The sequence below is a fragment of the Salvia splendens genome, chromosome 8 (assembly GCF_004379255.2).
Source record: "Salvia splendens isolate huo1 chromosome 8, SspV2, whole genome shotgun sequence".
In the NCBI taxonomy this organism is placed as follows: Eukaryota; Viridiplantae; Streptophyta; class Magnoliopsida; order Lamiales; family Lamiaceae; genus Salvia; species Salvia splendens.
This window is the reverse complement of record NC_056039.1, coordinates 27,221,875-27,245,269: the sequence shown is the minus strand read 5'-3', so window position 1 is coordinate 27,245,269 and position 23,395 is coordinate 27,221,875. Positions and strand designations below refer to the sequence as shown.

General features: G+C 35.6%; 3 protein-coding genes across 3 annotated transcripts; all 3 read left to right on the top strand.

The window, feature by feature from the left end:
• The first annotated feature begins 1,280 nt into the window (after positions 1 to 1,280).
• On the top strand, positions 1,281 to 7,608 carry LOC121744897 (peptidyl-prolyl cis-trans isomerase CYP59-like). The gene is made up of 14 exons (XM_042138586.1): positions 1,281 to 1,863; positions 2,436 to 2,540; positions 2,742 to 2,859; positions 2,971 to 3,021; positions 3,579 to 3,670; positions 3,783 to 3,882; positions 4,505 to 4,627; positions 4,728 to 4,805; positions 4,927 to 4,973; positions 5,063 to 5,118; positions 5,713 to 5,753; positions 6,349 to 6,451; positions 6,596 to 6,731; positions 6,818 to 7,608. The coding sequence occupies exons 1-14, from the start codon at positions 1,766 to 1,768 to the stop codon at positions 7,383 to 7,385; spliced, it is 1,716 nt and encodes a 571-aa protein (XP_041994520.1). The 5' UTR covers positions 1,281 to 1,765; the 3' UTR covers positions 7,386 to 7,608.
• A 2,843-nt stretch (positions 7,609 to 10,451) lies between these two features.
• Positions 10,452 to 11,067, top strand: LOC121744945 (auxin-responsive protein SAUR78-like). The gene has a single exon (XM_042138658.1). The coding sequence runs from the start codon at positions 10,585 to 10,587 to the stop codon at positions 10,924 to 10,926; it is 342 nt and encodes a 113-aa protein (XP_041994592.1). The 5' UTR covers positions 10,452 to 10,584; the 3' UTR covers positions 10,927 to 11,067.
• Positions 11,068 to 19,241: 8,174 nt separating this feature from the next.
• On the top strand, positions 19,242 to 22,927 carry LOC121744923 (serine/arginine-rich splicing factor SR45-like). Its single transcript, XM_042138633.1, has 9 exons — positions 19,242 to 19,601; positions 19,995 to 20,063; positions 20,635 to 20,723; positions 20,929 to 20,975; positions 21,060 to 21,140; positions 21,218 to 21,383; positions 21,464 to 21,662; positions 21,765 to 21,830; positions 22,814 to 22,927. The coding sequence occupies exons 1-8, from the start codon at positions 19,354 to 19,356 to the stop codon at positions 21,805 to 21,807; spliced, it is 942 nt and encodes a 313-aa protein (XP_041994567.1). The 5' UTR covers positions 19,242 to 19,353; the 3' UTR covers positions 21,808 to 21,830; positions 22,814 to 22,927.
• Positions 22,928 to 23,395: the final 468 nt, after the last annotated feature.

Below are 23,395 nucleotides of genomic sequence, written 5' to 3'. Positions count from 1 at the left end.
AAAATCGGTAAAGTAAAAAAAATGAAAAAAAAATTAAAAAAATTGATAAAATATGATAGAGGAGGAAAAAAATATAGGGAAATTAGTATTAGTGGATTGTGTGTCCATTTTCTAAAATGAAAAGTTTCTATTTTTAACAAATGGTTTTTAATTGAAAGAATTTTTATTTCTAGTAAATTGATGGAGTATATTTTTATTATATTATACTCCTCCGTTCCAAGGTAATTGTGTCGTATTCTTTTTTTATTGTCTCAAAGTAGTTAAGTCATTTACTTTTTGGCAAAAATTTTATTTTCTCTTATACTTTATTCTTTTTTCATCTCTTTTATTTTATTTCATCTCTTACTTTACTCTTTCCACTTTTAACATTTAACACATCAATTCCTTAAGTATCGTGTGTAAAAAAATGCTTCACCTATCTTGAGTCGAGCTCATATTATATACTAGTATATATGAAAAAAGTAATACTTGTATCGTAAAAAATCATATACACTAGTCCAACCTATCATAAATTTAAAATAGTTAAAGGAATTAAAGGAAGTGATGTGAAAGAACTTGGAAAAGTAGAAAAAATCTTTGTTATGCATTTTAGCTACTCGTATATTTGAAATAAGTTTAACAATTTATGCAACATAGCAAAAGGAATTAAGGAAGTTTTCATTAGTCAAAATTCATAACTTAGGATAAATTTCATAATCAATTTTATTTTATAAGAGAACATTAATTGGAGCTCAAAATGGTACAGTACTTTTTAAATGTAACTTTCAATACCTAATATAGTAATATTATATCACTAACTTCTTCCCCAAAGTTTCGTCAACCATTTTCTTCTTTCATTATCTTTTGCAAATTTTCGATCCTCAAAATTTGTCCAGCCCCTTCACATCATTCAGTTACAACAATTTAGTCTGTAATTATATTGGCTTTGGAAGGGTTTAAAACTGTTATCATTAATTTTCAAAAAAATTTATAAATAGAAAAAGATGAAAAAAATCTTATTGGGGAGGGCTTAAGCCCTTCCATCCCTCCACCTGTGTCCGCCAATGCATGTCATCAAATCTCTCATTTAATCATTTTCCTCCTTTTTTTTATTTTTTCTGCGGTTTTCTCTATCAACTTTTCTCATTTTCTTTATCCAAATAGTTGTTCTCTTTTCTAAATATTTGAGTTAATTTATGTTAATAATGAGGAGCCCAGTATTTAGGGCTCATCTTTTAAATTAAGAAAGGCCCAAGCCCAACTGAGTGTTTTGTCTGTCCATTATCGACCCATCGAACCAACCCTCTCTTCTCTATTCTTCTTCTCAATTCCTTCCGACGAATTGATTGGAATCATCCTAGCCGACCGTTGCCTTACGCATCCAGATTTGTTTTAATCTTCGATTCAATGTGGTCGGAGAGATTCCCATAGTTGCTCACTGCTATTTCAATCTCTCCCCACCGCTTCAACCATCTTCTGCAAATCCCCAATTTAAGAAATCCTCCTTTTCTGTTAAAACTCCGGCACCAGAATTCTCCCCGTAACCCACAACTCCGTCATACTCCCCGACACATCACCAATCGCGAGGCAGTTTTTCAGCTTCCACACCTTCTACTTCAATTCCCTTTTTCAGAAACACTAGAAATTTTGTCAGAATTTAGTTGTCCACTCCATTTCTCTTATTCACTTTCACGACCTCTGCAATTTTTATTTCTGGGCGTTTGCAGCTAAAACCCTGACTTCCATTTTACAAAAAAAATTCGGTAACTGGACAAGTGCATGAAAGATGTCGGTTATGCTAGTGACGAGTTTGGGAGAGATTGTGGTGGATTTGTTTACTGATCGTTGCCCTTTGACCTGCAAGAATTTTCTCAAGCTTTGCAAGTAATTTTCCTTCTGACTATTTTTTGTTCAACTTTCATGTTTCATTGCTTATTCGAAGCTCTTGGGAACCAATTTGGAATATTTCCGAGATTTTGTGTTAATAATTTGAAACCCAATGATTGCTGCTTAAATTGATTCGAATTATTTTTTTTGAAACTATTGCAAATTGTCTCCGAATTATTTTATTTGAAGCTATTGCATTGGATGAGGGATTAAGTTGTGTTTCTATTTTGGTAGTGTGCATTCACATACTGTCATTGTGGAGATATTTTCAGATTTATATGTATTTCCTTCAGATAGTAGGAACATTACATTTGAAACTGATGCAACTGAGTATCCTAGTTTTCTTACCATTGAGAAGTCACATGTCGTGGCCTGTGTACAAAATGTTATTTCCTTTATGCTTCTATAGTTTTTGGAACTACTTTAGTGCTGGAAGTTGTAGCTTTTGCATTGAAAACTGTATTCTTTATTTTCAGCCAACACGTCTTAAATTTGTGTCTGTTGGTATAAATATTTGGAGGATAATATATTGGATGACCATTGATCTTAATATGTTTCTTCGGTTGCAGAATTAAGTATTATAATGGATGCCTCTTTCACACAATACAAAAGGATTTTACTGCACAGACAGGTGATCCGACAGGGACGGGATCTGGTGGTGATTCTTTGTACAAGTAAGTAATTTTGTTGGGTGAACATTAAAGTCCTGGATTTTTGTATCATGTCAAAGTCAGTTTGCATTGGTAATATCAGATAACTTTAGGCTGGGATCTTTTAAAAAATATGTTTTCTTGCAATCATATACTTATGGGACATTGATAGTTAATGGGATATCCATTTCTCGTGCATGATCCTTCCTTAACATGTGATTTCAGATTCTTATACGGTGACCAGGCTCGTTTTTTTGGCGATGAAATACACCTGGATGTGAAACATTCCAAGATCGGAACTCTGGCCATGGCTAGTGCTGGGGAGAACCTTAATGCTTCTCAGGTGTGATTTGCACAGCATATATTGTTGTTTATAATACATTATTACTTTATCAATATGAATCCCCTTGCCACAGAATGTTTTCTCTTAATGTGTCATTTTTTTCCTTGTTAGTTCTATATCACATTGCGGGAGGACATTGATTACCTGGATGGCAAACATACTGTGAGTCCTCTCATCTAAAGACTAGTATATTTGAAACTAAGGACTAGATGCCACTCTACCTCCATGTTTTTTTTGAAATTTTTATTTTGGTGGGAGATTGGAACTGAAGTTTTTAGTTATAAGTTTGTATCCATTTTCCACAGTCATCTTTTGTGGTTACTGGTTATAACTTATTTCAGTAGAATAGTTTCCAGGAAGATCATTACTATGTTTTATCCTCCTCCTAATTACACAGTTTCAGTGGAAGTCAGGCTATTTTTCCAGAAGGAACAGCCAAACAAATCAGCATAAAAAAATATGTGAAAGACTGTGAACAAGAAAGATTGTTCCTTGCATTTCTTTAAGCTATAATCTACTCCTAGGCACTGCTTCTAGTTCCACTTAAGGACTAGACAACTGATTGGATGCTTCAATAATAGACAGTGTCTATTAGACACATTAATTATTGAAATGCTTGAACCACTCTTCCATAAAGAAATTTACTATATCTATTGAGGATTTCTGCACTTTTTGACTTAGTTTACTCTTACTGTTGCTATTGTTATTGTGATTAAAAGGTGTTTGGAGAGGTTGCTGAAGGGCTGGAGACACTTACTAGAATAAATGAAGCCTATGTGGATGAAAAGAACAGACCCTATAAAAACATCAGGTAAGACTTATTTGCTGCAGCCTGCATGCTACTGGTTTCTTTTTATTTACTATTAATTTGAGCAATTTCCCCGTGTCCGTCCTTCTCTCCTTTAACTATCTCATCTAAGCAGGATCAAACACACTTACATAATAGACGATCCTTTCGAAGATCCTCCCCTACTAGCTGAGCTGATCCCAGATGCTTCACCTGAAGGAAAACCAAAAGATGAAGTAATTGATTACTTGACCTTTTTTACATCATTCTTCAACTTGTATAAATTTTGTCAGTTACATTTATGCAAATCTGGTAGTGGCCGGTAGTTCTAATCTGCATAAGGCCATATTCTGAGTACTTGACAATCATCCCTTTTCTTTAGGACTGAATTTCTTTTGTATTTTATTAGTGATTCATAAGATAATTTACATTTAAACTGTACGGTTGCTATTTATGTACTTCACACTGCCGAGCTTAGCCTGAATAAAGATAGATTTTAGGTGCATGATATATAGACCCTTGATCTAGCTAGTACTGGTGCTTGTTTATTGACTAGTCAGGTTGAATGAAAGTTCTGTGCTGTTTTCCTGCTCAAGTTATAAAGTTATGTTACCTTCTTATTCTTGCTCTTTGATTGTCTCTTCTATTATATGAATTTCGAATTCTACTTTGCTCAGAAGCTCAAGCATACAATATCGCTTGTTTAAATAAGTAAGATTTAAGAATTACGGTTGTAACTTTGCTAAATATGTTTATCGTGTATACTGTATTATCTGTGACTATGTGCAGCGAAAAATTCAGATGGAATTTAGTGTAGTTGATTTTACTGAAGGGCTTTATTGTTGGTACTGAATTTAGGTTGATGATGATGTGAGACTAGAAGATGATTGGATCCCTATGGATGAACAACTTAACCCCCAAGAGCTTCAAGAGGTCTTGCGTGAAAAGGCCGCGCATACCAGTGCAGTGTTACTTGAGACTGTATGTTATGCCTCATCTATAATTTTGCTGAGTACTGTTACATACCTACAGATGCTAGCTGGCCCTTTCTGTGTAACTCACTGGCTACTTTATGTCATAGATAGGGGACATTCCTCAAGCTGAGATGAAGCCTCCTGAAAATGTATTGTTTGTGTGCAAGTTGAATCCAGTGACTGAGGTAATTGGAGGCGCTTTTAGCACTTAAGGGGTTATTTTATTTCAAAGTAGATGCTGAACCATCTCTTTAGGTTGACCATCAAATCAAATGTTTTCTGATATGTGCTTTCCTCTATCTGTAGGATGATGACTTGCATACGATATTTTCTCGTTTTGGAGTTGTAACATCGTGAGTTCTGTAATGGCTGGGCTGTTAAATATTCTTTTCACAGTTTTTTTTACTCGATGAGTTTCTTTTAACTTAATTGACATTCACAGTGCTGAAGTTATCCGAGATCACAAAACTGGTGACAGTTTGTGCTACGCATTTATAGGTGAGTTTCTTATTCCTATGAAGGCAAACCTTGATTATTGTATCAGTATTCAATTGAAACAAAACTGTGATCTTATAATGCATTATTCCTCAACTACTCACAGCTGAACCTTGATTAATGAACTATCATGCTGATTCATTTCCCTTTTTTGTTTTGTTTATTAAATATGGGAATTATGTTATTGACAATAGTGTTATGGCTTCTTGATTTCCTACCAAAAGTAATCTTGGTCTGGCCGATGTTGCTCCTGCAAATTTGTGCCGATTCAACAATCACACCATAATCACAAGCTAGCTTTGATATATGAAGCTATTGGATTTTACTACTAGATAGTACTCCCTCCGTCCCATGCTACTCACACTTTTCTTTTTCGGGCTGTCCCAAACTACTTGCACTATTTCTATCTCAAGTAAAAATTAGGGTATTTAATTAAGATATTAGAGTTAATTAAGTGTTCCCTTATTACACTTGAAATGCGTAATTTAATTACACTAATTACTCATTCTTTAAATAACGTGTCAAAAAAAGTGTGAGTAGCATAATAACGGTTTATTATTGCTTTCACTACTTATATGTGATTTTCTCTGGCTGCAGAATTTGAAGACAAAGATGCATGTGAAGAAGCATATTTTAAGGTATATTTGTTGACTTCTGGAAGCTGATATTTGGATTTTCTGCCAGGATAATGAACCTGATTTCTGCTATTTTAATTTAACCCCACGTTTTCATAGCCTAGATTGATTCTTAAGAGTGATCACATCATATATTGTAGTACTATGATTATCTCTTCTAATATGCTGTTATGCGATATACACTAAAGTCCTTCAGAAGTCTGATATTTCATGTATGTGTCTCAATTAACATATCTGGACAGCTTAGCCATTTCAAAGAACTGCACTATCACTATATTTAAAGAAAAAACTGGGAACAATAGCTCATAGTTGTTTTTAATTTTCTCTACTGGTAGATATTCATTAGTATGTAGTACCATTGGAGCTGATTTATATAAGCTGTGGGTTTGCTGTATGAATATTTTTTTTCAATCATTTACTTTAAGTTTTCTGTCAAATAAGTTTGGGTTTGGTCTCTTTCACTTAACAAGACCGTATTTATTGCATCCCTGTAATCTTATTCTCTACTGCGGGCTGTTCCCTAGTGAATCTAATCCTTTATGTACTTCAAGTTATGGCCACATTTACTTTATTTTTCTGGGTTATTACTTGACTGTAGATGGACAATGCTCTTATTGATGACCGGAGAATACATGTTGACTTTAGTCAAAGTGTTGCGAAGCTGTGGTTCCAATATAAAGGCAAAGGTCGAATAGGTGGAGGTAATTTGTCTGGTTTTCTGTTTCTGCTGGGATTGTTTCTATTTCCCTGATAAGTGCAGTTGTGTCAACAAAATGCTTGACTAAGAGCTTGTATCTTCCTAGTCTGAAGCTTCATTTTCTCATGTTTGCTAATTTCTTTTACAGGTGCCGGGTGCTTCAAATGCGGTTCTCTTGATCACATTGCTAAGGACTGCCCTGGAGGTCCCACTGCCGGACAACCGCTTTCCAAATATATTCTGAAAGATGATAACACTCAACGTGGAGGAGACAGAAGCACAAGGTAGTTTTATGGAGTGCTACTGCAATTTTTCTTTCAAAATACCCACCGACACATGCTCTAAAATCTTGCGTTTCATCATTTTTTAGGTATGAGATGGTTTTTGATGAAGATGAAGATGATGGAGGGCCAAGGCATAGTAAAAGGAGAAGAGACCATAAAGCTGAACAGAGCGACGATAAGCAAAATAACAGACATCGTGATGAAAGGAGAAGGGATACGCATGATCGGCCGAGACGATATGAAAAAAGTAAGAGCAGGGAAGATGAGGGTTATGCACGGCGTCAGATGAGTCCACACAAGAGAGGAGCAAAAGACTACTCGGACAGAAATGGAGGAGATGAGAGAGAACGCAGAAGAAGGCATGGCAGTGGGGACCGTGAAAAGAAGGATGGAGATGATGTTGGTCACGGACACACACACATGAGGGATACAGTTAAGTACGAAAAGAAGCGTGTAGATGACGTCGGCCATGGAGACAGGAGAAACGAAGATGAGATCAGGAAGAGAAATGGCAATGAAGATGTACGAGGGAGTCACAGGAACAGGCACGATTCTGAAGATAAATCTAATCATAAACATAGGGGTGAAGAGCGATGCTCAGATAAGAGAAGCTCTAGAGGTGATGATTATCGCGGAACTGCTAGGAGGAACTGAGTTGAGAAAGTGCCTCCATCCTCGCCGTGGCTGGGAAAGGTGAAAACGTTGTAGTCGATCGTTTGGCTTTCATCGTAGATTAAGTAAAACTACTGATGCTATGCAGGATTCTTATAAAAATTGTACTGGTGCTAGAACAGTTTTAACTGAATCCCTCCTCAAAAGGACACTGTTTACAAATGGTTTGGGAATTTTTTATGCAAAATATTTTTGGAATGAAAAATACCAAATCGAGCAATTGAAATTAACGAGTTTAGTCAATGCTTAGGTAGTATATGCTGTTATAAAAACGATGGCCATAAAATTGTGTTAGATCGGTCAGAAATGTCATGGCTATCCTTGGATCTTTTTTTAAAGAAGGAGAACATCAAACAGTCACATTTGAAATTAAAATTATATCATTTATTAAAGTGAAATTTTTCAATGTTAATTCACTTTGGCCGTGCAACCTTTTTCATATGATGGATCCGCCACTTAAATTATGTGATTTTTCAAAATTATATATCCAACAGATTGTGATAAGGTGGATTAATTATCGAAGAGAATTTTGTAACTTTCTCATAAATAGTTGTCCCCCTTAATTGTGCAATAAACCGTTATCGATGCTTATGAATAGACACGCAATCAGTTATACAGTTCCATTTAGTATAGGTTACTATGTATATAGCCGAAAATTGTTTGTGCATGTAATCAATTACGCCTACATACAATAATCATGATGACCACATTGTTGATGAGTGACACAAAGTTTTAGAAGAATTAGTTGTTTGTAATAAAGTAAAGTAAAAATGTAATTGATGACCACATTGTTGATGAGTGACACAAAGTTTTAGATGAATTAGTTGTTTGTAATAAAGTAAAGTAAAAATGTAATTGAATATTTTAATAAAAAGAGATGAATTTATTTTTGAATATGAACATCTTAAATGGAACGGGAAGAGTATTATATTTTAGAATTTATCAAACTAGTGCTCAATGCAACTGATCAACGGCATGGATATATAACAGTTTAAGACCAATATATTATTGAATACCACTCCACTATTTAATTGGAAATTTGGAATTAGTTTCGTCTAATAGAAGTCTGGAACTCACTTCTTATCATTATTAGTCATCAAGAGCAAAGTGTTAGATGATTGTCACACCAAACTTATACTCCTAATTAAGATTGTTACGTAGAACATAAGATTTAATCATTCAAGATTCAAACTTTGTAAAATATAAGTTTATTTTTGTGGTATTGGAAAAAGGAATAAAATGATATTCCGTACTCCCTCCGTCCTTCAAATATTGTCCCACCTTGATCCGATACGAATTTTAAGAAATGTAATGAAGAGTGAGCTGAAAAAGTTAGTAAAATGTGAGTCATACTTTTATATATTAATTTTAAAATAAAATGTGTGTAGGAATGAGTTAGTAGAATATGGGGTCCACTACAAAAAATGATAAAAAGTGAAATGAGACAAATTTTGTGGGACGGACAGAGGGAGTATTTTTTTTACTCCTTCAGTTCCGTAGTAGTAGAGTCATTTTGCCATTTTGGTATGTTCCATAGTAGTAGAGTCATTTTCCTTTTTAGTAAAAGTCAACACATTTCTTCTCACTTTCTTTTCCCTCGCTATTTTTTCCTCTCTCCTAGTTTATTAGTATCCTTTTATTTCATACATTACACACATTTTTCTTAATCTCCGTACCGGAAAGAAATGTCTACACTACTAAAGAACAGAGGGAGTACCGAAACTAACATTTAATTTAATTTATAAACGTTAGCAAACTAGTGAACTAAATGACTTCATAAATAACTAAAATCGCTAAAGCCATCTCCCATCATTTATACCAAAGGCAAATCCATTTTTTAGTATAGGTAACATAAAAAAGTTATTTTACTTTGTACATTTATACCAAATTCAAATTGTACGCTACTATATAGTATGTCTCACAAAATTTTTGGAGTAATTAACTATAGTAATACTCATATTTGTTATTGTTCCATAGTCAAACTTAAAAATGGGTTTGTGTTCGCATTATGATTGGAGAAAGTTTTCTAAGTAAAAAATTATCAGTATGTTTGAAGATGGTTTTAGTTATCCAAAATGTCAATATTTGTATCCTAATTACATCTGACTGTATTTTGCAGTTTTAATTAAATTTTAGAGCACAACGTTACGATCAAGTTTTAGCACGAAAGAAGCAATCAAATTTGTGGTGGAACCTGAATTGACAAACACTGATAGTTGGTATAGTGTATTGAAAATGAATACGGCATGTGGGGTAGGGTTACCCTTCAAAAACTTCACACGTTCAAATTTTTGTCACTTAACTGCTAAAACCATCTCTAGCTTTTATTCCTTTCAGATCTTTCGCATGATGCAATCATTTTGTTTTAAATTTAACAAAAAAAAGAGATAAAAAATAAGGCAAATTGTCAAATAAATCACGAACAATGGTAACCTTATAGTGTGTCTCATACTTCTCAAAACTAAGAATAATAAATCACCAAGTTTAAGAATTTTGCAATTATCTCGTACATCGTTTTTCCGATAAAACTCACGATAATGGCAATCTAGGTAGACAAAACGGCGGTGACAGATTTATTAACTTATTCGTCCTCCCTCGTGTGGGAGGAGTGGAGCCCTTGAACGGCCACTTGTATATAATTGTTTAGTTTAGTGCATGCACTTCTTGTTATGAACTTTATCTTTTTGTATTCACACTGCGATTCATGAATCATTTTAACAGATTTGATGAGAAAGTCTTTAAATACAAGCTGTAAAATAAATCTGTAACAAGGCCACTTGTAATAAGTTGGCAAGATCTAAGGTAAAGCTTCAATTTTTGATGTGGTCAAAAGAATGATCAAGTTAGTTAACAAGTTTGGTAAGCAAGACAAGTCCATCCATTCCTGACAAAGAAGATGGCATGTTGAAATCACAGCAAATACGGTCGGTTGCGAATGGATCTCCGCTTCACACGAACAACGACCCGCCACCACATGACCAATTGAGTTATATAACTTTGATAACTCGTCAACTCAGGTGCATAAAAATATCAACACAATCACATAAATATGTCAACTATGTCCTTGTGTTAACATTTTTTATATACTGAATTGATGAGTTATCAAATCAAGGCAGTTATCATCCTGACACGACCCTATATATATTAATCAATAACCTCATCCATCACTTTTGCAACAAACATGAAGAAGCGAATGAACCACTTGCTCCGGAAATGCAAGACCCTTTCGCGGCAGCTGAGCCGGAGCTCCTCCTACACGAGCTTGAGATCGAAATCCGCCCGGGAAGAAGGTGGAGAGGAGATCTTCGTGGGGAGCTCGCGGAGGAGGTACGTGATCAGGTCGGAGCACTTGAGCCACCCGCTGGTCACCGCGCTAATCGAGAGGGATTCGGGCCCGGCTGCTGTGGTCAAGTGCGAGGTCGTGCTGTTCGATCACCTCTTGTGGATGCTTGAAAATGCGGATCCAAATATCGCTTCCGATTCTCATTCTCTCCAAGAGCTGGCCGACCTCTACGTTTACTGACCATCGCCACTCTTCTATACGTATAATTATATTAAACCTCCTTTTTTTCTCTCTCTCCTTTCTTCTATAATTATAGAATAAGATTATGTTCAAACTTTATTCATTCATTGTCTTCATTGCTGTTAAATTCTCATCTTGAAATTAATTTCCACAGGATATATATAGGTTTTCTGATTTTCTTTTCATTTCAAATAAGACTCTAAGCCAAAATAGGTTCCTATGATTTGGTTCCTTACATTTTGTATGTTGTTGGGTTCAAATCATCCCACAATGGAGATTAGAAAATGTGCTAGTAGTATATAAGTGAAATTCTATTCCATTAGTACGAGACATTTTGGGGAGTGACCCTAAAATAAAACTGTTAGGGTCCGTTCGGTACACAGAATTGGAATTGAATTGGAATTGGAACTTTATGAAATTGAATTGGAACAATTCTAAATCCTATGTTTGGTAAAATGAAGAATTAACATGAAATTGAATTGACATGGTTGGTAAATATACACACAGTGCACACACAACACACACTTCACATATTTCACACATTTCACACACTTCACACACTTCATGTAATATCCTTAACTTTTGGAAAGTTAAATTTAGAGTTTTTAAATATAGTTTGTGATAAAGTGAGTATTTATATGTTTATATTAGTGGTATTAGAATTAAAGAAAATAGAAAAGTAGAAAATAAGATAAAGAGAAAGAGAGAAAAAGAATAAATAGGTGAGGGTGGAGGGTGGAGTGTAGTGTGGAAAAAAAAGAAAAGAGGAGTTTTAGAAAATAGAAAAAGGATTGGGATAGAAATAAAATGGAATTCATCTCTCTCTTTCACCCTCTACGTCCCCTCTGTACTCCACCGCCCTCCTGCGCTCCATCTGTTCAGCCACTGCGCCAGCACCGTGACAGCTTTGGCCACTCCACCGTGATACATGTAGCACACACCACCAACTTCAACTCTCAACTCCCCCTACTTTCTCTCAATTTTGGAGCTTAGGTTGCAAACTCACCTCCACTTAACTTTGCAAAGTCTTGAAATTAGAGTAGGCGAACCAAATTCAAAATGCAAGTAACAAAGGAAAGGACAAGACCTTGAAGTAAATGGAGAAGTACATGGAGTTTTGTTTACATGTACAGGTAGTGTACACGTATTCTAAAATTTAATGCCTTTAAATTTGATAAATATTACTACGTGCTTATGTGGTTAGTTGCTTGTGCAATGAAACTTAAATATAATTGTGGATAGATAAGACTTCTTTAATTATATGTGTTAATGTGAAATAGTCGATTAATGATTAATCTTGTGTGGACTACATAAATGTGATATGACGGGGGTGAAATGGAAAGGTGAGATGATGGAGATTGTGAGATTATATATATTGAAACTGTGAATATGTATATGATACACAAAGTAATTTGATAGCCTTTATGTGTTGAGCAACATGAAAAGAGATGTGAAATATGTGTTACGCCCCGTTGCTAAAGTGAATAGCAAGGTATAGTTGGCATGCCATAGGACATCAGTACTTCACAGATGTTTGTTCATTCGTCTTCTGGATAACCGAAGCAATGGTCTATATGATATGCTGATAGATGATATGTGCCCTATACGGGTAATATATGACAGATGCCTAAAATGATTTGGGAAGTGATTATCTCAAAAGCTATATATTATGTTGATTGATATATAAAGTGAAAGCTGCCATATGATATGCTATATTTGTGCTATAGTTGCGACATATATTATTTTGATTAACACGTGGCTTGTCATTATTGAAAGTAAGTCGTTATTTATAAATGAATCTATTGGTTGTTTGGTCTGATGGAATTGTTGGAAGTTGAAAGTGTTATCTACTTCAAAATGATGCATGTGCATAAAGGCTACGGTGTCTCAAACTAGATAGTGTTGGATGATGAAATAAAGTGATAAAGTTGATAGAATAAATTGATATATTATGCTAGATTGGGATAAGATTATTTTGGTTGACAATTATATATTATTATTTGAAAGTGTCACTTGTTTATATAATTATGCTTGTTTTGTCACTTCTTTGATTCGACAGATTTATTAGGTGGCATATATGATTTGGTTGACAGGTTGTTATTATACTAACGTTGCAAGTACAATTTTGTTTATATGATTATGTTTGTTATGATTTGACAGAATTAATGCTATATGAAGTGGTATATTGTTGATATCAGATTGGGAGAGGTAATATAAATAGGTTGTACGAATTTCCTAGTAACAAAGTTATTACTTTTTGATAGTGTTATTGATGGAAATCTTAGGTATTATATTCGGGAATGTGGTTACACTACGAGCTTAAGCTCATCTCCCTTTCTCCTCCCTTGTGCAGAGTATTCGTAGAGTATAGTGGCGAGGGATCTCGCTAGATGGACAACTGCGTGCATCAAGTCACTGTCACTGTTGTCGAGAAAGTTAAAGTTGTGTATACATGGCATGTTTAGTTGAGAATTGTAGATATGTATAGTCGATAGTTTTCCTTGCTGTAGCAGGTTGCTAATTATATAATAGTGTGTGCCCGTGTCATGAAAAAAAACAAAAAAAATACACTGAAGAAAGGCTTTTTCGTAATAAGATGCTTAGCATATCGAAATGTGACACCAATTGTTCGGTTTAATAAATCGAGCAAGGGGTGTTACATGTTTGGTATCAGAGTCCAGATTCAGGCGATTCTAGGCTTTGATCGAGTCTTTAATATGTATAGAAGCATGCCACATAGAGTTTGATATGTTCGTGACTTGACACAACTGTCGTTTTAGTCGAGTTCGAGTTGTGCCGAAGCCCCTAGTCATATATAGGTTTATAAGTTGGAGAATGTTTCTTTAACCTCCATTGATGCTCCAATTATGAGGCAAGATGAGATTTTACATACCTTGACAATTGTTATGCCCATATTGCTGTAAATGATCTAGGATGAACCGAATGTGATAAATATGTCGAAACATACCACACGGTAATATGAGACGTGTCTATACTAATTTATGCAGTTGCCACCGATAATTAGACTAGTATATATTAGTCGTCGTTTTGTCATGTGGGTGTCTACCTTGTCCTTTTGATTTTCACCTTGTTAATATTATTTGCATGTATCGTGTAAGTTGTGTTTGTTATATATGAAAATTATTATGACAGAACATGGTTTCAAATAGAGTCCAAAGAATTGATCGGAGTTAAATGAAAATTTAAAAGATATGGTGTGACGGTGAAAACATATATGTCTTGTTTTTGTGCTTATGTGCAGTTAAATGTAACTAAGATATGAGATGTAGTCTCCATGTGACTGAGAATGTAGTCGTGTGGAACTGGCCACTCCACATAGCTTAAATCTCGGTAGCGTCACTTTCTGAAAAAAAAATATTGAGTTATGACTTCAGTTTATTTCATTCAACTGGTCATTCTAGAATAATGTATTTTACATTGGGTCTTAATTCTTGAATCAAGTTTACATTATTGTATATGAGATATTGTGTGCTGATTAGTGAGATAATATGCAAACGTGAGGTTTTATTTGTCATTTGGTGATGGAAATGAGTCTTAATATGAGATATATGATTAGATGGGAGGAAAGATATGATGTATAGTGTGATTGGATGCAAATGATGTGTGATATATGGTATGATGGGATGAAGTATATGCGATGTGCGGTGTGATGGTAGGAAATACTATGATATAGTATGATGCGAGGAGTTGATCAGCCCCATTTTGGAGCATTTTGTTTAGCACGTACACCCATATTTATAATTAAGCACACTTGGGGTAATTGGATACATGTATGTGATAATTTATATTATACTATACTTTGGCAAGATGTATACAATAATGTGTGCATTAACCTATGTGGTAATATATACGTGTATTTCAGTTAGAACCTTGATCGAGTTTTATACTGCCGAAATTGTATGACTATATTGAATACGTTGCCCGAAAATTTTGACACAGATCCACAAGTTGCTTAGAGATTCTAGAAAAAGAAAATTTGTAAGAAGCGTAAGACAGCTAGAAATGATATGCATATTTGATGAGGTCTTGTGAGATTCTTCTCGTATTCTCCAGACTGAGTTGATAGCGATGTAACCAGATATGACATAGGAGAAAGAACCGTTGTAGATTTTAACGAGAGAGATCAAAGGACTTTAAAATAAAAGACTCCTATATGTGAAAGTATTATGGCGAAGTCATAAAATAGAAGAAGCTACATGGGAGCATGGGATATGATGAGGCAGCAATACCCTTATCTTTTTGGTCCATTTACCAATTTGGAGGATGAAATTTCCTAAGTGGGGGAGAGTTGTAATATCCCTAACTTTTGGAAAGTTAAATTTAGAGTTTTTAATTATAGTTTGTGATAAAGTGGGTGTTTATATGTTTATATTAGTGGTATTAGAATTAAAGAAAATAGAAAAGCAGAAAATAAGATAAAGAGAAAGAGAGGAAAAGAATAAATAGGTGCGGTGGACGGTGGAGTGATACGTGTAGTGTGGAAACAAAAAAGAAAAGAGGAGTTTTAAAAAATAGAAAAAGGATTGGGATAGAAATAAAATGGAACCCATCTCTCTCTTTCACCCTCTACGTCCCTCTCTGTACTCCACCGCCCTCTTGCGCTCTATCCGTTTCCTATACGGGTAATATATGACAGATGCCTTATGATAGGCCATGTGAGAGATGTACAACATCTGATAGTACCTCATACAGATATGTACAATATCTACAGATGTAAAGATGCCCTCATCGGCTACTTATAGTGTCCGTGTACCCGTGTCCACCACTAAGCAAAACTTGGGGTTGAATGTGTTATCTATTTGAGAAATAATAGTTGTTCTTTAATATTAATTAAATGGTTATGAGTATCTTGTAGTATATATTATTGCGTTGACTGATGAATGAAAGTGATGAAAGAAAGTGAGAGGGATGTGTTATTTATACAGAAGGTATATGCGCCTAAAATGATTCGGGAAGTGATTATCTCAAAAGCTATATATTATGTTGATTGATATATGAAGTGAAAGCTGTCATATGATATGCTATATTTGTGCTATAGTTGCGACATATATTATTTTGATTAACACGCGGCATGTCATTATTGAAAGTAAGTCGTTATTTATAAATGAATCTATTGGTTGTTTGGTCTGATGGAATTTTTGGAAGTTGAAATTGTTATCAACTTCAAAATGATGCATGTGCTTAAAGGCTACGGTGTCTCAAACTAGATAGTGTTGGATGATGAAATAAAGTGATAAAGTTGATAGAATAAATTGATATATTATGCTATATTGGGATAAGATTATTTTGGTTGACAATTATATATTATTATTTGAAAATTTCACTTGTTTATATAATTATGTTTGTTCTGTCACTTCTATGATTCGACAGATTTATTAGGTGGCATATATGATTTGGTTGACAGGTTGCTATTATACTAACGTTGCAAGTACAATTTTGTTTATATGATTATGTTTGTTACATGATTTGACAGAATTAATGCTATATGAAGTGGTATATTGTTGATATCAGATTGGGAGAGGTAATATAAATAGATGTTGTACGAATTTCCTAGTAACAAAGTTATTACTTTTTGATAGTGTTATTGATGGAAATCTTAGGTATTAAATTCGGGAATGTGGTTACACTACGAGCTTAAGCTCACCTCCCTTTCTCCTCCCTTTTGCAGACTATTCGTAGAGTATAGTGGCGAGGGATCTCGCTAGATGGACAGCTGTGTGCGTCAAGTCACTGTGACTTTTGTCGAGAAAGTTAAAGTTGTGTATACATGGCATGTTTAGTTGAGAATTGTAGATATGTATAGTCGATAGTTTTCCTTGCTGTAGCAGGTTGCTAATTATATAATAGTGTGTGCCCGTGTCATGAAAAAAAATAAGAAAAATACACTGGAGAAAGGCTTTTTTGTAATAAGAGGCTTAGCATATCGAAATGTGACACCAATTGTTTGGTTTAATAAATCGAGCAAGGGGTGTTACACTTCACACTTTTCACACACTGCACACATTTCACTGATACGATACATCTTCCAAAATATCCCCTATTATCCTATTAGTTATTTAGTATTTAATTATCATATCTTTTCCATATTTTATTGATTCACCATATCTTTTGCTTAGGAAATTATTATATTTGATTTACTAGATTTTGGTATGATATTATTGTATCCCCACATATTATAAATATGTGTAGGAGACCTTCATATTATTCATTCAAGAAATATCAAATCAATTTATCTTTTATCGTTCTTTTATCTTTTCGTACTTTATTTTTGCGCAAGTTCATCTCGTCAAACCCTAATTGACCGAGAACCATAGGCTGCTCGACGGGAGGATCCCGCGAACGAACCTAACCCTTCTCCGGTGACCTCGCGCTGCTGGGACCGATACTAGTACCCTCGTATCATCTGGTGCTCACACACTACACACACTATACACACAAAATACATACATTGCACTCAAAATAAAGAATATACACATTGTACACACATTACACACACTTACAAATTTTATACGAAATACCCACACTTCACACAAACTAAAATTTCGAATTTAGTTCAGTTTTTCGGTTTGATTCAGTTTAAACTTTTAAAAAGATTTATTTTTTCTATTCGGTTCGGTTTGAATCGAAAAAAAATATCTAAAAGCTGGAAAAAAAATTAAAAAATATGATGCTTGAAATGTGTGAAATGTGAGTAGTTTTTGTTGTGTGTGAATTGTGTGCAGTGTGTGAAATATGTATAATGTGTGAAATGTGTGTAATATGTGTAGTGTGTGAAATGTGTGAAATATGTGCAGTGTGTGTAGTGTGTGAAATGTGTATAATATGTGTGAAAGTGTGTAATATGTGTAGTGTGTTAAATATGTGCAGTGTGTGAAATGTGTGATGTGTGTGAAATATGTGAAGTGTGTGTAGTGTGTGAAGTGTGTGTAGTGTGTGAAATATGTGAAGTGTGTGTAGTGTGTGAAATGTGTGTAGTGCGTGTAGGGTGTGAAATGTGTGAACTGTGTGAAATGTGTGTAGTGTGTGAAATGTGTTTTGTGGATATATAGTGAAATTTTATGATTATTTGGATTTTGGAATTACAATTTTCTATTTTTGATATGGAATTCAAATTGTGGAATTGGAAAATTTGGAATTGCAATTGAATTTTAAAACCAAATATTTTTGTGATACCAAACAACGTATTTGGAATTGAAGGCTCCAATTCCAATTCCAAGCCCTCAATTCCATGGTACCGTGCTTGGTTTTAAAATCGTGTGTGCTCGGTTTTCTAAAATTTTACTTGTGTGTTGGAGTTTCTTGGTTAATTGTGTGTCTTGTGTTATTGTCATTTTCGAAAAGAGACGTCTTTCCAAAATTGCAAACCCTATTATAGGAATCCCACCTTTTAATGGAAAAAAGGATTTCATTTGGAAACAACAAGATTTGTATCCATCCACAATAGGAATAGCCCAGCAATAGCCCAGCCATAGCCCAGCCACTGCCACATCAGCAACACTAAAAATCCTCCTGCCACATCATCAAAACAAGCAAATAGCCCAGCAATAGCCCAGCCATAGTCTAGCCACTAATATCCACATCACTATTAACAAATATATACAAAATGAAATAATTAACAATCACACAATATGCGAAATTTAATTTACGAGACATATACGGGAAAAGTTTAATAATACTATTAAAATTTAAAAAAGTACAATAATTTAAAAAGTACATTAATTAAAAAAAATACAATAATAAAAAAAAGTACATAAATTTTAAAAAAAATACAATAATAAAAAAAAATTATTTTTTCGCGCTAGGCCGTGCGCTGGGCGATCTGGGCGCTGCAATAGCGCCGAACGGACCGCCCAGCGCCACGCGACCGCCCAGCGCTGCGCGGTTTCTCTCTCCAATCGCCCGTTGGGCGGCTGCAATAGATCGCCCAGCGAACCGCCCAGCGCCGGCGCTCGGCTGGGCGGTCGCTGGGCGCCTATTGTGGATGGCCTAACTAGCAAAAAGCCCTTTCAAGCAGTAGAAGGTACCGTAGTCCGGAAGTTTGTGCCAAGAGGGATAAAAAAAGCCATGTCCGTATGTCGGATATAGTAATTGACCTGTCGTGCGAAATAACAAATCAAATAAAATTTATAATATTTTGGATAAATTTTAAAGTTGTGGATAATATCAAAATCTGGCCAAAATTTATAATTTAAAAACCAATATCCTTACTTTAATTTAAAAAGTGAATGTTCATAAATCATATTCCATTCAATTTTAGTTACAACTATTTAAAAGAAGATAGAATTTCAATGAAACCAATAAAAAAAAAGTAGCTAGAGCAATCGAAGCACTAATCCTATCCGTTCATTTACATCTTGAAGTGAGTTGGGGTTTATCGGGGGATAGGATTTGAATCGCTCTACTCCGATGGCTAAACCCGCCCGCGGCCGCCAGGCGTCGCCGTCGGGATCAGATTCTCGCTCTTCCTCCCGCTCTCGTTCCCGTTCCCGTTCCCGTTCCCGTTCCCGTTCCATTTCTCGCTCCCGCTCTCGCTCTCGCTCTTACTCCAGATCAGGCTCCCGCTCCACTTCCAGGTCGCGCTCCCGCTCTAAATCCATATCCTCCTCTTCTCCTTCTCGTAGCGGCAGCTCCCACAGCCCTCCGCCGCGGAAAAGGTGAATTTCATCCGTTCATTCTGGAATTCTTCCAAGATATCTTAATTAAGTGACGATTTAGATTTTATAGTAACAAATATTTTATGTTACTTTTGAGGGTGATTACATTGGCTTATGATCTATGATCTAGTTTCCAATATAGATTTTGGTACTCCAAACCTATAGTACCGTTCTGAATTGTGGTAGAAATGTGGTGGGACAGCTCAATAACGCCTTTCAGTTGGTATCTGGTTGATTAATTTGTTAACATGTGCCCTTGCTACCGTTTTTTGTCTCTTTAAGCTGCATCCCTTGGACCGTATCTTGTTCTTCAGATGTGTGGTCTTACTTGTTTTCATGTTTCTTGAACTACACCCGGTGATACTATTTTGTTTTCAATTCTGGTTTGCTTAGCACTGGTGAAGCAGTTAAGAGAGGTCGCTCACCTCCACCACAAACCAAGAAATCTTCCCCACCTCCAAGGTGAGAGAACTTCTTCTTAACTTAAATTGAAAGGTGGAATCTTGTTTCCATTCCATTTGTGGTCAATTATTTTGCACTTGACAGATTTTTGGCTTTGTGAATTGATGTTAATATTGCTTGCCAGTTGCCATTGTTCATGTATTGTAAATCGGATCGTGAAATGACCTTGCCTAGCAGCCTAAATCTACTTCTTGGAATTTGTGCCTCAAAAGGCTAAGATAATTTCAAATATTCAATAGCCTGATGTGGCTTCTTCTGGGTTTTTTTGGGCTTATGGAAGACAACTTTTTTCATTGAGAATCAAAATTCCTATGATTTGCGGCGTCAATAGAAAAGCCTAAGATTTCATTCATTCGGATTTTCAAGTTCTGATAGTTATAAGTTAGAGGGTCGATTCTGTCACCATGTACTTTATCTGTTTTTTCTTCATTCGGCAGCAACTCTGCTGGTCTAACTCCAATATCTGGTTCGGCTGTTCTTTCAGTTTCATACTCTGGGCAATTGTCTCTGTTACTAGTATCTCAAGATATGTGTAGTGCTTTTCCTCTTCTTATATACTATCTGTCTCCAGGAAAGCTTCGCCTGCTCCTGAATCTCTTGTGCTGCATGTGAACCAGCTTAGTAGGAATGTTAACGAAAACCACTTGAAAGAAATATTTGGTATATTTACAGTACTTACTGAAACATTTGATCACTTGCTATGCTTGTTTTGTTATTAGATTAGATGCATTATATGCTAGTTATACTGAGAGTGTTCAATGACTTCAATGAATTGAAAGTATGCTGACATTATCAAATAGTTTTGTTATTCGGTTCTTTAGTCTAAGTTTTCCGTTATTGTTACTTTCTCTATTCCCCTTTGAAGGTAATTTTGGTGAAGTGGTGAATGTATGGCTTGCAATGGATTATGCTGTAAGTCTTATGCACCAATTCGTTGTATTACTCTCATATCAGTTGTATTTTCTTCGTTTTGACTTTGTTATTTTCTATACACAGGTTAACCTTCCAAAAGGATTTGCATATGTTGAGTTCAAGATTAGGGCAGATGCTGAAAAGGCTCAGTTATATATGGATGGTGTATGCTTCTATTAGTTTTCCTATTGCTCTGCTTCATTTACCGTGCAATCAATTTCTACCTGCCCATGTATTTTCAGGCTCAAATAGATGGTAAAGTTGTTCGGGCAAAGTTCACATTACCTGAGAGAAAGAAGGTTGCTTCTCCTCCCAAAGCTGTCGCCAACACATCAAGGAGAGATGCCTCAAAATCTGAAGACACTGCTACGGATGGTGATAGAGATGGAGGAAAACGTACAAGAGATGGTAAGATCTCATTCTCAAAATGCTGCTGAGTTACATTTTTTTGTTTAAGCAAATTTGGAATTTTTTCATGATATTATCAGCTTCTCCTCGTCGAAAGCAACCATCTCCTCCTCGAAGAAGATCTCCTGGACCACGAAGAGGATCTCCTAGACGAGAGCAAGATTCTCCACCCCCACCTCGTCGTAGAGCTGATTCCCCTCCAATCAGGAGAAGGCCTCCACTGTCTCCTGCTAGAGGCCGTTCACCTTCTCCTCCGAGACGCTTCCGGTCACCACCAAGGTTTAGCTCTTTTTTACCCCTCCCTAATATCCCTGCACTTATTTTCTTCTGAAAGCAAGGGTTGGGGTCTCGGGGCAGCTTCTGATGATTTGATCTTGGCAGGTCATCTCCAAGAAGAATACGCGGTAGTCCTGTTCGTCGGTGATCCCCTCCTCCACCTAGGCGACGGTATGTTGCAAAATGACTGCATTCTCGTCCGTTCTTATCATAATTCTATTACTCCCTTGTTTTTCCCTTTCTTTTTCTACTGTTCTCTAGTGTTATGAGGATGTTCTCTGCTTCAAATTTGATTATCCTTCCTCCATTTGTATTGGCTCTACCATGGTTCCAACGCTACTGATATTGGTGTAACATTTTTGTGATCGAATGGTGTTTTTGTACTGGGTGTTTTTTCATCTTGTTTTGCTTGCCTCGTAGATTTACAGGACACAAAATGTTAATAATAATTGCATACACTGGAAGATTCCTTTTTAACTTCATTTTTAGGCTTCAAAATCGGAATTACAGCCATTTGTCAAATCATGTTGGAAATCCACTTATTATAGGCCTTCGTGGTTTGATAGTTCAGTCAAATGATCATTTGAAGGAATTTACAAGCCTTACTGATTGCTATTATTGCTTAAAATATGTACTACTACCATTCCTTGGGACCATAAATAGTGACTTATATTTAATAGAATATCTAGACTAACACTGGGTAAATAGCTGGTGAAGTTAGTTTTGAGATAATTTTATGGAATATTTCAAGTTGTATGATTTAACATAAAACACCTTGATTTAATTAAATTTGGAGTAATTGTGATGTACATACAAAATGCCATATCATATAGTAGTTCTCTAATGCTCTTGCCTACAATTGGCAGAAGAAGGTCCTTTCTCAGCAGTTGATTCTTCATTCACATATATATCGTTGTTTAATGGTAATCTATGTAAATACCCATCTCTTGTAAAATGGTGCATCCTGCTTAATATCTCAGAACTACTGAGCTCACCAACCTAATGAATTAACAACCTAGAACCTGCATAGCTTACTGTCCCAGACAACTGAGTTTAACATCCTTGTGTTTGGATTAGATTTTCTCATATCGTCATAGTGGGTCATTTACTATTATCATAATTGGTTATCCTGATAGTCATTGATTATGTTTTAGTTCACCAAGGCGTCTTCGAAGTCCTCCAAGAAGGTCTCCTGTTGGTCGCAGACGTTCTCGCTCTCCTATTAGAAGGCCAGCTCATTCGCCATCACGATCACCCTCCCCTAGAAGGTGATATTTGAATATTGCATTAGTTTTGGTTGATTATTACATTATCTTCATGACTACTTATTTGCTTTTATACCCTCTATCTGTTTGTTTGCCACCCACGGGCAAGATCATCAGATAATAATGAGAAAAAAAAATTATGGGAATTAATCAGCCCATTGGCTGTTTTTTGTTTTAATCATGGTGTTTTCTCTTGCCATCTGTGCAGAGGTCGAGGGAGGTCTTATTCTTCGTCACCTAGTCCATGCAGGGTCTGTATCTCTTCTCTTAATATTATATGTAATCTAAGCTGTAGGCTCTTTTAGGTCAGCACAGCTAATGCTTGTATATCTTGTGAATATGCTGCAGAGACCTCGTAGGGTATCACGGAGCCGTAGCCCTCGAAGGTAGGTTATCAAATACTACTAGGGCTCGTTTGGTTTCGTTGATAGCCAAACATGGGTTTGAAAATAGTAGACTCCAAAAGCATGT

What these genes read in the sequence shown, in the direction of transcription:
- LOC121744945 (XM_042138658.1), top strand. Translation starts at nt 10,585, where the DNA reads ATGAAGAAGCGAATGAACCACTTGCTCCGGAAATGCAAGACCCTTTCG.
- LOC121744897 (XM_042138586.1), top strand. Translation starts at nt 1,766, where the DNA reads ATGTCGGTTATGCTAGTGACGAGTTTGGGAGAGATTGTGGTGGATTTG. An exon ending in AGAACCTTAATGCTTCTCAG is followed by an intron (nt 2,860 to 2,970) that starts GTGTGATTTGCA and finishes TTTCCTTGTTAG; the next exon opens with TTCTATATCACATTGCGGGA. An exon ending in AGACCCTATAAAAACATCAG is followed by an intron (nt 3,671 to 3,782) that starts GTAAGACTTATT and finishes TCATCTAAGCAG; the next exon opens with GATCAAACACACTTACATAA.
- LOC121744923 (XM_042138633.1), top strand. Translation starts at nt 19,354, where the DNA reads ATGGCTAAACCCGCCCGCGGCCGCCAGGCGTCGCCGTCGGGATCAGAT. An exon ending in AAATCTTCCCCACCTCCAAG is followed by an intron (nt 20,064 to 20,634) that starts GTGAGAGAACTT and finishes ATCTGTCTCCAG; the next exon opens with GAAAGCTTCGCCTGCTCCTG. An exon ending in CCACTTGAAAGAAATATTTG is followed by an intron (nt 20,724 to 20,928) that starts GTATATTTACAG and finishes TCCCCTTTGAAG; the next exon opens with GTAATTTTGGTGAAGTGGTG.